General features: G+C 42.9%; 1 protein-coding gene across 1 annotated transcript; it reads left to right on the plus strand.

The window, feature by feature from the left end:
- The first annotated feature begins 9,807 nt into the window (after nt 1-9,807).
- LOC147573899 (zinc finger and SCAN domain-containing protein 4-like) lies at nt 9,808-11,632 on the plus strand. Its single transcript, XM_086690853.1, has 3 exons — nt 9,808-10,174; nt 10,609-10,774; nt 10,866-11,632. The coding sequence occupies exons 1-3, from the start codon at nt 9,821-9,823 to the stop codon at nt 11,606-11,608; spliced, it is 1,263 nt and encodes a 420-aa protein (XP_086546979.1). The 5' UTR covers nt 9,808-9,820; the 3' UTR covers nt 11,609-11,632.
- Nucleotides 11,633-13,537: the final 1,905 nt, after the last annotated feature.

Consider the following 13,537-nt stretch of genomic DNA (forward strand, 5'->3'; position numbering starts at 1 on the left):
AAATGTGGTTTGCAAATAGAAATAAATGTCAAGTAGTGGCAAACTCAATTTCATCTGTACTGGCTTCCACATTCCATTGGGAAAGGGCAGGGATTAGAAACACAGATAAACATAAATTTGTAGCTTTGGTAAAAAGCGGTGAAGCAGAGATAAATGTTCACAAGGAACAGTAACTTTATAAAGAAAAAAACCCCAGCAAATGTAATAAGGGAAAGTTTCCTAAGGGATGTATCATTGGACTGACACGATGGTGTAGCTAGGGGTGGCCAGACAGACCGTCTGTGCATGATGTAGGAATTTTCAGCACGGGAGGAGTCATTTCTATGGATTTCGGCCTATCTTTATTTTTTCTTCAAAATTTTATTTAAAAATTTTTTAATTTTATGTTTGTTTATTTTTGAGAGGGAGAGAGACAGAGCATGAGTGGGGGAGGAGCAGAGAGAGAGGGAGACATGGACTCCGAAATAGGCTTCAGGCTCCGAGCTATCAGCACAGAGCCCTATGTGGGGCTCGAACTCACAGACCTTGAGATCATGACCTGAGCCAAAGTCAGCGGCCCAACCGACTAAGCCACCCAGGTGCCCCTCTTCAAAATTTTAAATTCCAGTTATTTAACATACAGTTAGTTAGTTTCAGGTGTAGAATGTAGTGACTCATATAACACCCAGTGCTCATCACAAGTGCCCTCCTTAACACCCATCACCTATATAACCCATCTCCCCCACCCACCTCCCCTCTGGTAACCATCGGTTTGTTCTCTACAGTTAAGAGTCTGTTTCCTGGTTTGCCTCTCTCCCCCCATCTCTGTGTTCATCTGTTTTGTTTCTGAAATTCCACATAGGAGTGAAATCATATGGTATTTGGCTTTCCCTGACTGACTTATTTCACTTAGCATAGAACTCTCTAGCTCCATCCACGTCATTGCAAATGGCAAGGTTTCGTTCTTTATGGCTGAGTAGCATTCCATTATATACACACACACACACACACACACACACACACACACACACCACATCTTCTTTATCCATTCATCAGTCAGTGGACATTTGGGCTCTTTTCATATTTTGGCTATTGTAGATAGTGCTGCTATAAACACCGGGGTGCATGTAACCCTTTGAATTAGCATTTTTGTATCCTTTGGGCCTTTGGATAAATACCTAGTAGTGCAATTGTTGTATTGAAGGTAGTTCTATTTTAACTTTTTTTGAGGAACCTCCATACTGTTTTTCAGAGTGGCTGCACCAGTTTGTACTGCCACCAACCACAGTAAGAGGGTTCTCCCTTTCTCCACATCCTTGCCTGTGCTGTTAATTTTAGCCATTCTGACAGGCATGAGGTGATATGTCATTGTAGTTTTGATTTGTCATGATGTTGAGCGTCTTTTCATGTGTCTGTTAGCCCTCTATGTCTTCTTTGAAAAATGTCTGTGTCTTCTGCCCATTTTTTAACTGGATTATATGGTTTTTTGGGTGTCACTTTTACATATTTTTTAAATATATTTTGGATACTGTCAGATAAGTCTATTTACAAATATCTTCACCCATTCTGTAGGTTGCCTTTTAGTTTTGTTGATTGTTTCCTATGCTGTGCAGAAGCTTTTTATTTTGATGAAGTCCCAATACTTTATTTTTGCTTCTGTTTCCCTGGCCTCAGGAGACATATCTAGTAAGAAGTTGCTACGGCTGATGTCAAAGACTTCACTGCCTGTGTTCTCCTCTAGGATTTTGATGGTTTCCTGTCTCACATTTAGGTCTTTCATCCAGTTTGAATTTATTTTTGTGTGTGGTGTAAGAAAGTAGTCCAGTTTTATTCTTTGGCATGTTGCTGTCTAGTTTTCCCAACACCATTTATTGAAGAGACTGTCTTTTATCCACTAGATATTCTTTCCTGCTTTGTTGAAGATTAATTAACCATTTAGTTGTGAGTTCATTTCTGGGCTTTCTGTTCTATTGATCTATGTATCTGTTTTTGTGTCAGTACCGTACTGTCTTGATTACTACAGCTTTGTAATGGAACTTGAAGTCTGGAATTGTGATGCTTCCAACTTTGCTTTTCTTTTTCAAGATTGCTTTGGCTATTCAGGGTCTTTTGGGGTTCCATAAAAATTTTAGGATTGTTTTTCTAGCTCTATGAAAAGTGCTGGTGTTATTTTGATAGGGATTGCATTAAATGTGTAGGTTACTTTGGATGGGAAAGACATTTTCACAATATTTGTTCTTCCAATCCATGAGCATGGAATATTTTTCCATTTCTATGTGTCTTTTTCCATTTCTTTCACCAGAGTTTTATAGTTTTCAGAGTACAGATCTGTTATCTCTATGGTTCTTATCCTTTCTTTTATTAATGTGGTGTATCATGTTGATTTGTGAATATTAAAACACCTTGCAACCCAGGAATAAATCCCACTTGATCGTGGTGAACGATTCTTTTAATGTGTTGTTGGATTCAATTTGCTATTTGAAAATTTTTGCATCCATGTTCATTAGGGATATTGGCCTATAGTTCTCTGTTTTAGTGGAGTTTTTGTCTGGATTTAGAATCAGTAATGCTTGCCTCATAGAAGAGTTTGAATTTTTTCCTTCCATTTCTATTTTTTGGGATAGATTGAAAGGAATGGGTGTTAACTCTTTAAATGTTCAGTAGAATTCCCCTGGGAAGCCGTCTGACCCTGGACTTCTGTTTGTTGGGAGATTTTTGATTACTGTTTCAATTGCTTTGTGTTATTGATCTGTTCAAGTTTTCTATTTCTTCCTGTTTCAGTTTTGGTAGTTTGTACATTTCTAGGAATTTATCTATTTCTTCCAAGTTGTCCAATTTGTAGGCATATAATTTTTCACAATATTCTCTTATAATTGCTTGTATTTCTGTGATGTTGGTTGTTATTTCTCCTATCATTTGTGATTTTATTTATTGGGGTCCTTCCTCTTTTTTTGATAAATCTGGGTAGGAGTTTATCAATTTTATTAATTTTTTTCAAAGAAATCAGTTCCTAGTTTCATTGATCTGTTCTAATTTTTTTTTTAGTTTCTATATCATTTATTTCTTTTTTTTTTTTAATTTTTTTTTTCAACGTTTATTTATTTTTGGGACAGAGAGAGACAGAGCATGAACGGGGGAGGGGCAGAGAGAGAAGGAGACACAGAATCGGAAACAGGCTCCAGGCTCTGAGCCATCAGCCCAGAGCCCGACGCGGGGCTCGAACTCACGGACCGCGAGATCGTGACCTGGCTGAAGTCGGACGCTTAACCGACTGCGCCACCCAGGCGCCCCTATATCATTTATTTCTGATCTAACCTTTATTATTTTCCTTCTGCTGGCTTTAGGCTTCGTTTGTTCTTTTTCTTTTTTTTTTTTATTTTTAAAAAAAAATTTTTTTTTCAACGTTTTATTTATTTTTGGGACAGAGAGAGACAGAGCGTGAACGGGGGAGGGGCAGAGAGAGAGGGAGACACAGAATCTGAAACAGGCTCCAGGCTCTGAGCCATCAGCCCAGAGCCCGACGCGGGGCTCGAACTCACGGACGGCGAGATCGTGACCTGGCTGAAGTCGGACGCCCAACCGACTGCGCCACCCAGGCGCCCCTGTTCTTTTTCTAATTCCCTTAGGTGTAAGGTTAGGTTGTTTATTTGAGGTTTTTCTTGCTTCTTGAGGTAGGAGTGTATGGCTATATACTTCCCTCTTAATACCACTTTTGATGCATCCCAAAGGTTTTGGACCATTGTATTTCATTTTCATTTGTTTCCATGTATTTTTAAATTTCTTCTTTGATTTCCTGGTTGATCCATTCGTTGTTTGGTAGCATGTTGTTTAACCTCCATATATTTGTGGTTTTTCCACTTTTTCTTGTGGTTGACTTAAAGTTTCATAGTTTTGTGGTGGGAAAACATGCATGGTATGATCTCAATTGTTTTGTACTTCTTAAGCCTGATTAGTGACCTAATATGTGACCTATTCTGGAGAAGGTCCATGTGCACTTGAAAAGAATGTGTAAGGGGGCGCCTGGGTGGCGCAGTCGGTTAAGCGTCCGACTTCAGCCAGGTCACGATCTCGCGCTCCGTGAGTTCGAGCCCCGCGTCGGGCTCTGGGCTGATGGCTCAGAGCCTGGAGCCTGTTTCCAATTCTGTGTCTCCCTCTCTCTCTGCCCCTCCCCCGTTCATGCTCTGTCTCTCTCTGTCCCAAAAATAAATAAATGTTGAAAAAAAAATTTTTAAAAAAGAAAAGAATGTGTAGGGGCACCTGGGTGGCTCAGTCAGTTAAGCATCCAACTCTTGATTTTAGCTTGGGTCATGATCTCATGGTTCATGGGTTTGAGCTCTGTGTTGGGCTCCCGCACTGAAATTGCAGAGCCTGCTTGGAATTCTCTCTCTCTCTCTCTCTCTCTCTCTCTCTCTCTCTCTCTCTCTCTCTCTTCTGCCCCTCCCATGGTCAAATAATCTTTAAAAAAAAAAAAAAGAATGTATATTCTACTGCTTTAGGATGGAATGTTCTGAATATATCTGTTAAGTACATCTGGTCCAATGTGTAATTCAAAGCCATTGTTTCCTTGCTGATTTGTAGCTTAAGTGGTCTAAATGGGATATTAAAGTTCCTTACTATTTTATTATCATTTCATTCCTTTATGTTTGTTTTTACTTGTTTTATATATTTGGGTGCTTTCTTGTTGAGGCTATATTGTTACTCTAGGTTTCTTTTGATGTCCGTTTGCATGATAAATGTTTCTTCATCCCCTCACTTTCAATGTGCAGGTATCTTTAGGTTGAAAATGAGTCTCTTGTAGGCAGCATATCAATGGGTCTCATATTTTAATCCATTCTGATACCTTTTGTCATTTGATTTGAAGCATTTAGTCCATTTACATTCCGAATAATTGTTGGTATGTATTTAGTGCCATTTTATTACTTTTTCTCAGTTTCTGGAGATTTTCCCTGTTCCTTTCTAGTCTTTGTCACTTTTGATCTTTCCCACTCAAGGAGTCCCCTTTAATATTTCTTGCAGGACTGGTTTAGTGGTCATGAACTCCTTTAGTTTTTATTTGTCTGGGAAACTCTTTATCTCTCCTTCTATTTTGAATGATAGCCTTGCTGAATGGAGTATTCTTGGCTGCATAATTTTCCCATTCAGTACATTGAATATACACTACCACTGCCTTCTGGTTTGCCAAGTTTCTATGGAGAGATCTGCAGGTGGCCTTATAGGTCTTCCCTTGTGAGTTAGACTCCTTTTGTCTTGCTGCTTTAAGGATTTTTTTCTTTATCGCCGTATTTTGCAAATTTAATTACAACATGTGTTGCTGTTGGCCTGCTTTTGTTGATTTTGATGCAAGTTCTCTGCGCCTCATGGATCTGGATATCTGTTTCCTTTCCCAGATTAGGGAATTTTTAAGCTATTATTTCCTCACACAAACCTCTTGCCTCCTTTTCTCTCTCTTCTTTGGGACTCCTATGATATGAATGTTATTACGTTTGATGGAATCACTGAGTTCCCTAAGTCTATTCTAGTGATCTGTAGTTCTTCTCTTTTGTACTGTTTCATTATTTTTCATTATTCTATCTTCTATATTACTTTTCCCTCTGGTTCTTCCATTCTTGTGGTCATTACATCTAGATTGTTTCAAATCTGTTCCTGTGTTTTTCATTTCTGTTTTTTTTTTAAACGTTTATTTATTATTGAGAGACAGACACAGAGCATGAGCAGGGGACCGGCCAAGAGATGGAGAGACACAGAATCTGAAGCAGGCTCCAGGCTCTGAGCTGTCAGCACAGAGCCGGATGTGGGGCTTGAACTCACAAACTGCGCACAAACCACGAGATCATGACCTGAGCTGAAGTCAGACGCTTAACCGACTGAGCCACCCAGGCACCCCTTTAATTTCTGGTTTTTAACTTTTATCACTGTGGTAAGGGCTTCCCTGAAGTCTTCCATTCTTTTCTCGTGCCTAGCAAATATCCTTGTGTTTGCTACTTTAAATTCTCCATCAGGCATATTACTTATATCTGTTTCAATTAGATGTCTGGCCATGAACTTTTCTTATTTCATTTGGGATGAATTACTTCATCTTGGACATTTTGTCTATGTCTCTGTCTCTGTGTGTTAGAAAAGCCTGTTTTGTTTTCTGGTCCTGAGAGTAATAGCTTTATGATAAAGAGGCTGTTTGGTGTCCAGGGGCTGACGCTTCAAAGAGTGTCCCTGGTGTGTGTGTGTGCACTCTGCTGCTGTGTTTTGGCTGCTCCGTCCTTCAGTCCAGTCATCTGCAGACGCTCTCCTTGCCTGCGGTGGGCAGTGTTTGGGCCTCGGCCAGAGTGTGGGGGAGTTTTAACTAGGTGTGTTCTGGTCTGATTGTTAAATGAGACCTGATGCTACTTCCACTAGAACTGAAGCCTTGCAGAACTTTCTGGTTGGGAATCATGGTGTGGGCAGGGGTTTCTGCTGGTCTTCTGGGGAAGGGGCCCACTTGGCTGGCCCTGAGGCCCACTTGCCTGAGAAGGCCAATGCAGGCAGAGCACAGTGGGGCAGGACGTGATGTAAGTATGTTAGGCAGCCAGTGTCAGCATTGTCTGGGTTACTGAAGTTGGCTTATGCTGAGGGGCAGGGGAGGGAAATGGGCCAGTTCTTTTGTCCCTGGAGAGGGGTCTCCGCGTTTGCTGCTCTTTTTAGGAAGCACTCCCAGAAGGGTGAATAATTTCCCTTCATGCATCCCAGTCATTTTTCAGATTGCTGTTTTCATACCGTCAGTCTCAAGGTTGCTTGCCTGCCTGGGGCCGCGCAGGGCACTTCGGGCTCTATCCCAGCCAAGCCTGCTGACTTTTAAAACTCTAGACTTTAGCGACCTGGTATGGCGGGGTCCTGTGCTGGTCTTCGAGGGGAGGGTCTTGCCATGTGGGGACTGAGGGAGGCTTGATGGAGGACAGGCACAGCAGAGTGCTGCTATGTAGAATTTGGAGCAAAGCAGGCTAGACAGCCAGTGTCCGGGTTAGTCACCCTCAGCAGGTGTCTCTGCGCCTATGCTGAGGGGCAGGGGAGGGAAATGGTGCCTGCCAGCTCTTTTGTCCCCAGAGAGGCATCTCTGGGAATGCCATCTCTCATGGATGGGCCCCAGGATGCCTGCCTTCTCTCCAGGAGTAGGGCAGTGCCCTCAGATCTCTATCCCAGCCAAACCCACAGACCTCTAAAACTCCAGCCTTCGAGCCCCGCTGGTTGCAAAAACACAAAAATCAGCCCCTCCCACTTTCCCAGCCAAAACAGCTTTGGGGAAGTGTTGTCCTTGTGCATGTGCGCTCCACTCTTTCTTCTTCTCTTTCTCCGTGACCGGGAAACCACATCTCTGTACTTCCTACTTCCTGATGTGGCCTCCTCTCGCCCTCTAGTTGTGCAGTTTGTTCTTGCAGTCCTCAGGTCAATCTCTTGGGTATTCAGAATGATTTGATAAGATCCTCCTCCTACTTTGCCATCTTGGCTCCCCCACTCCTCAACCTATCTCATTTTATTCACCTTCTTTACTTTTTCTTTTTCTTTTTTTTTTTTTTTTTTTATTTATTTTTGGGACAGAGAGAGACAGAGCATGAATGGGGTAGGGGCAGAGAGAGAGGGAGACACAGAATCGGAAACAGGCTCCAGGCTCTGAGCCATCAGCCCAGAGCCTGACGCGGGGCTCGAACTCACGGACCGCGAGATCGTGACCTGGCTGAAGTCGGACGCCTAACCGACTGCGCCACCCAGGCGCCCCTTCTTTACTTTTTCTAATACCTTATTGTCTAACAATAATTGAAAGAACATGCTTTATACTAGATCATGGCCCTCACGTAATTATTATCACGTCAGTGTCATTTTTCACAAATCAAGTAACTGAATACATCTCAGTATTGGACACTATTCTGTTACTTTAAAAAAAAATTTTTTTTAGCATTTTTTTTTTCATTTTTTTGAAAGAGACAGAGTGCGAACAGGGGAGGGACAGAGAGAGAGGGAGACACAGAATCTGAATCGGGCTCCAGGCTCTGAGCAGTCAGCCCAGAACCCAGTGTGGGGCTCAAACCCACGAACTGTGAGATCATGACCTGAGCCAAAGTCAGAAGCTTAACCAACTGAGCCACCCAGGCACCCCTGTTCTGTTACTTTTTATCTGTCTATCTTTGTGCCACTATGCCACCATCTTAACTATTATAGTCTCATAATAAAATGTTATTTGGTTGTGTAAATCCTCCAAATTTATCCTTCAGAAATAAGTTGCTGATCTATTAAATTTTTGCCTGTTGGTGTCCATGTCATTTTAGAATTGCTTTGTCAATTTCTCTCTCTCTCTCTCTCTCTCTCTCTCTCTCTTTCTCTCTCTCTTTCTCTCTCTCTTTCACATACACATGCATACACACACACACACACACAACATATTTTGGATTTTCCTTGAAATTGTATTGAATATATGAATCAATTTGGAGAGAACTGACATTTTCTATAATGAGTCCTTCAACCAATCCATAAATATGGCTTTTCCTTCTCAATATTATTTTGTAGTATGTGTGTAGAGGTTTTAAATATCTTTCATTACATATGTTCATAGGTGTTTGATGTTGGTCATTGAAGTGATAAAATTTTTAATTTTATCTGCTGTCTTATTAATAGAAATTTATTTTTGGAATATTGGCCTTGTATTGGGAACCTTGCTAAATTCACCTAGTCTAATATTCCTAGAATATTTTGGATTTTTCTTCAAATAAAATGAGGCCATCTATAATAGTTGATGTTGTTTCTGATCTTATTTCACTGATTAGGTACCAGTCAAATGTTACAAAGAGTTAATAATGGGCTTCTATTTCTCAATCTCAAGGGCAAAACTTTTTTTTTTTTTTTTTAATTTTTTTTTCAACGTTTATTTATTTTTGGGACAGAGAGAGACAGAGCATGAACGGGGGAGGGGCAGAGAGAGAGGGAGACACAGAATTGGAAACAGGCTCCAGGCTCTGAGCCATCAGCCCAGAGCCCGACGCGGGGCTCGAACTCACGGACCGCGAGATCGTGACCTGGCTGAAGTCGGACGCTTAACCGACTGCGCCACCCAGGCGCCCCCAAGGGCAAAACTTTTAAGAATAATTTTTGCTGCAGTTTTGTTGTAAATGGTTTATCACACAATGGAAGTTCTCTTCTACTCCTAGTGTACTAAATATCTTTCTCAGGATTGAGTGCTGACTTTTATTACTTGTTTAATGTATCTACTGCTAAGATGGTAGCATATTCTGTAAATTCAATAGTGTGATAAATTACATTCCTTTTTGAGATTTAACCCAAATTGTATATAAAAGCTAAAATCCACCAATTTGTGATATATTATTTTCCTTATATATGACTGAGTTTGATTTGCAGATATTAAGGATTTTTGCATCTATGCTCAAGAAAATTATTGGCCGGTAGTGTTTTTCTTTAATGTACTTGTAAGGTTTTATTATCAGCAAGGTTAATTAACTTCATTAACTAAAAGAGAAGTGTCTTTTTCTATGATTTTGGTAAGACTAGCATTATTTCTTTCTTAAATGTCTCAAAATTCACCTGTGAAGTGATATGGGCCTAAAATTTATTCTTTTTTTTGTTAAAATTATGCCAGTGATATGATTAATTATATATATCTATTGTATTTATAGCTTGCGGTTTTTAAACATCCACCACTATGTAACATTTGACTGTTAGCTAACTAGCAAAATAAGATGAGAAAATGTATCAAATATTATAGATGTCCCGATTTTGTCTTGAAACAGATCTCCAGAAACACAGGACTTCACAAACTGAATCCAGAAAGTTGAGTCTCTGATAAATATTACTGTGTGACCCATCCATGGATAACCTTGGATCAGGAAATAAAGACTTTAAACCCAGCCAAGGACCTGCTCTCCAAAAGGCAGAGGAGATCTCTGAGCTCCAGGACACCCAGCACAGCTTATTTCAAAATGGCAACAACTCGTTTGCAAAGCAGGAACTGCAAAGACTCTATAAATCATTTTACTTGTGGCTGCAGCCAGAAAAACACAGCAAAGATGAAATTATTTTTCAAGTGGTCCTGGAACAGTTTATGATCAATCGACACTGCAGTGATCGGTCTACATTGAAGGAGAAGTGGGAATCAGGTGGCAGAAACCTGGAGAAATTCATGGAAGGTCTGAGTGATGGTTGCATGAAGCCACCTGGCTTAGTGAGTACAAAGTTCTTCCCCCTGGAGTGAGGGTCCAAAACGAGTAAGGAATAAGTAGTAGGCGACAGCTGGAAGCAGAGAAGGAAGTTATTGTAGACCCAGTTATTAGTCAGAGCACACTCTTCCTCACCAAGGGGAATCTTTACCAACCTATGTGAGCAAAAATAAAAAGTGTTACAGTCATTCCTTGTGGGACATACAGGAACCAAGATATTAATTTATTTAATTGCATTTTATTGATGAGGTGGTAGGAACTCACTGAGAAGTTATCAGTTGGGAAAAAACCTCAAAGGTGAGGAGAAATGCCTTGACAAGAGCTGCCTCTTCCCACAGAAAGCCTTAGTATTCATCTTTTTCATTAGGGAAGACATACTAATGAAGATTATATAATAGTGATCATTGTTTTTTTCTTTTTGTTTTTGTTTTTGTAACAGGTCCACGTCCACATGCAGGGACAGGAAGCCCTCTTTTCTGAGAATATGCCCTTAAGAGAAGTCATTGTTCATCTCGCCAAACAGTTGTCACCAGGAACCCCAACAGGAGAGAACATGGGGACACCGTCCTGTACTCCCCAGGATACTTCCCTGGCAATGGGACGAGGTGAGTGGGGCAGGCCAAGGTACCGGAGGAATGTTCTATGTGGACTTCTTCTTGGCTACAACTTCACTGAGTCACATTTTTGCCCTCACAGGAGATGAAGATCAAGAAAATGGTGGCAACATTGACCAAGTAAATGACGGTATTACTAGTCAAGGCAATGAAATCCCTTCCCTACTCATTATCCAGGAAGAGGGCTGTCCTAGGCCTGAAGACGACAGTGTTTCTTTGAAGAATCCAGTCAGCTCTGGAAGAGCAGGTCTAGCTATCTCCGGGTCCCAGGAGGGGTGTCCAAAAGGACGCCCTTATCAAGATATCCTTATGGAGGTGGGACCAGGGTTTCTCTCTCAGCCAGTCAAGGTCACCCCTGAGCCTGTTCCTACCCACCAGAATGAGGGAATCTCCACATGTGACGGACTCCAAGAAAGATCCCATGAAGCCCCCAAACCATATAGATGTGAAAAGTGTCCCAAGATCTTTAGGTATTTCTCTCAGCTAAAAGCCCATCAGAGAAGACACAATAATGAGAGGACATTTATTTGTGCTGAGTGTAACAAAGGCTTCTTCCAAGCATCAGACCTACACGTGCACCAGATGATTCATGTAAAAAAGAAGCCTTTCATGTGCAGCACATGTGAAAAGTCCTTCAGCCACAAAACCAACCTCCAGGCTCATGAGAGAATCCACACGGGAGAGAAGCCCTACGCGTGTTCCCTTTGCCGGAGAAGCTACCGCCAGTCGTCCACCTATCACCGCCACCTGAGGACTCACCAGAAAATGGCCTTCAAAAGTGCTCCTTCCACACCAGAAGCTTCCTCAGCTGCAGCCCCAATGTAATGTACACAAATGTATATGCAAGTATGTATATTTCCATCGTACTTCTCTGTTTGGAAGATAATTTCTAATTTCCTGATTGTATTCTCCATTTCCTGTCTTACTCCATTAAAATATACCTTTAAGGAGGTCAGGGAATTTGTTTGTTCACTGAAGTATTTCTGGTACCTAGAAAAATGGCTGCCAAATTTCAAATGACCAATGACCATCTATTGAATGAATGTGTAATATTGGTGTTTATTCCTCAAAATCCAAGAATGTTCAGCCCCGGCGGCTCCCATTGGTCAAGTGAGGCTTTCCCTCCTGCTCCCGTCCTCTGTCCACACTCTTTATCTCTTGTGGGCTGCATGCACCTAAAGACACTTTCCAGTGTGAAAGTGAACTTTTATATTTAAGTTATATAATCAGTTAATTTACTGGAAATGTTAATGGCTAAATGGACCTGCATAAGACTAAAAGTTGCAGAATGCTATTTTAGTGATAGAAACCAGAAAGGTAGAATGTTTTCCCCTTCATTTCTTCCAAAGATAGCAGGTATGGGGGGATAGGGTGGGAGTTATTTTCAGAACAGGTTTGAAAGTGTGGTTTGGGTAATAAGAAAGCTTTTTGTGCAACACTGAAGCAAAAGTTCACATGGTGACACGTTATTTAGGATACTTTTGTGAGCTATCGTCCTCCTGGAAATTGGGAGTTTGGTACCCAAAGTGGGCCCACTCCATGGTGACTTAGAGAGTACACACGGTGGAGTTGCCACACACGGTCAACTTTATTTGTACAAACACGGACAGATCGACAATGATCCTCAGGTGTCCACCCAGCGTTTCTAGCCAGAGCTCGCGGTTAAGGCTTTCAGGGAATCTGTTTCTACCCAAGTCTTTGTAAATTTGGCACCGAAGGTTAAATTCCCAGCGTGAAAAGGTCAAAACGAAGAATTATGGGAGTTGTCTAGCCTGCGGCCCACAGTGCTCTCTGGGAAGCTACCTCCTCGGTAGCAAAACCTGAGCAGGGATGGGACCTCTTCTGGTTTGCGGAGGAAAGGGCACTCAAAGTGATTCCCCAGGAGGCAGCGAGCAGGGGCGGGGTTGGAGGCGGTGGCTGGAGGCCCCGCGGAATCTGGGGGTGGAACTGGCCGGTGAAAGCCGAGGCAGCACCAGGTTCTCCGAAGACTTCTGGGACTTGTAGTCCTGACGTCCAGCCGCACGCTGCGCATTGGGTACTGTGGTGTCCGGTGAGCTCTGCGCAGGCACTCGGTGGCTGTGGCTGGGAATCTCCGCCCCGAGGGTGGGGGGTCCTGGTCTGAGCTCCGGGTTAGCCTGTGTCTGGAATTTCTGTGTTCAGAGAAAGTCCCCTGGGTGTTTGGCGGCAAGGTAAAATTAGGATGTGCAGTGCGCCCGTCCGCAGGTCCTCAATTCTTTGCAAGGCCAGAGGTCCCACTCCTTGAGAGTGACCCGGTGCCCTCCACCCTCACGCTCCTTCCCTGGAGGAAGCCCTGACTCCAGGAAGACTCACAGGGCACAGGTCCACGTCCCCGGGAGGGCCTCGCTCCCCAGGTCGGGGCCCCGGAGCCGCGGTCCGTGTGGGCTCTCCTAGAGAGAACCTCGTGAGGTCTTCTGCACAGACGGCCTGTGCTTCAGGTCCCTGCAGCCACGTGGGATCCGAGGTCGCACGTTGGAGGAGGCAGCAGAGGAAGGGGCAGAGTCAGGTCGGCGGCATGGGGAGAGTTTGGGAGTACCGACCACCACAGCAGGGATTCCAGAGGCCACGGTGCCACAGCACGGACCGCAACAAGCAACCAGGGGAGATATACAGACCGGAGGAGAAGCTTGGATGGTGTTGGTACGCAGCGCGGAGCTCCTAACAACGGCCCGGGAGGCTCTCTCCCTGCCAGTCCCTGAAGAGGTAATTCATAGTGAGTGGGGAAGACGGCAGCCA

Source organism: Puma concolor, chromosome E2, assembly GCF_028749965.1.
Source record: "Puma concolor isolate L17-30 chromosome E2, mPumCon1.1.hap2, whole genome shotgun sequence".
Lineage (NCBI taxonomy): Eukaryota > Metazoa > Chordata > Mammalia > Carnivora > Felidae > Puma > Puma concolor.

What these genes read in the sequence shown, in the direction of transcription:
- LOC147573899 (XM_086690853.1), top strand. Translation starts at nt 9,821, where the DNA reads ATGGATAACCTTGGATCAGGAAATAAAGACTTTAAACCCAGCCAAGGA. An exon ending in GCATGAAGCCACCTGGCTTA is followed by an intron (nt 10,175 to 10,608) that starts GTGAGTACAAAG and finishes TTTTTGTAACAG; the next exon opens with GTCCACGTCCACATGCAGGG. An exon ending in TTCCCTGGCAATGGGACGAG is followed by an intron (nt 10,775 to 10,865) that starts GTGAGTGGGGCA and finishes TTGCCCTCACAG; the next exon opens with GAGATGAAGATCAAGAAAAT.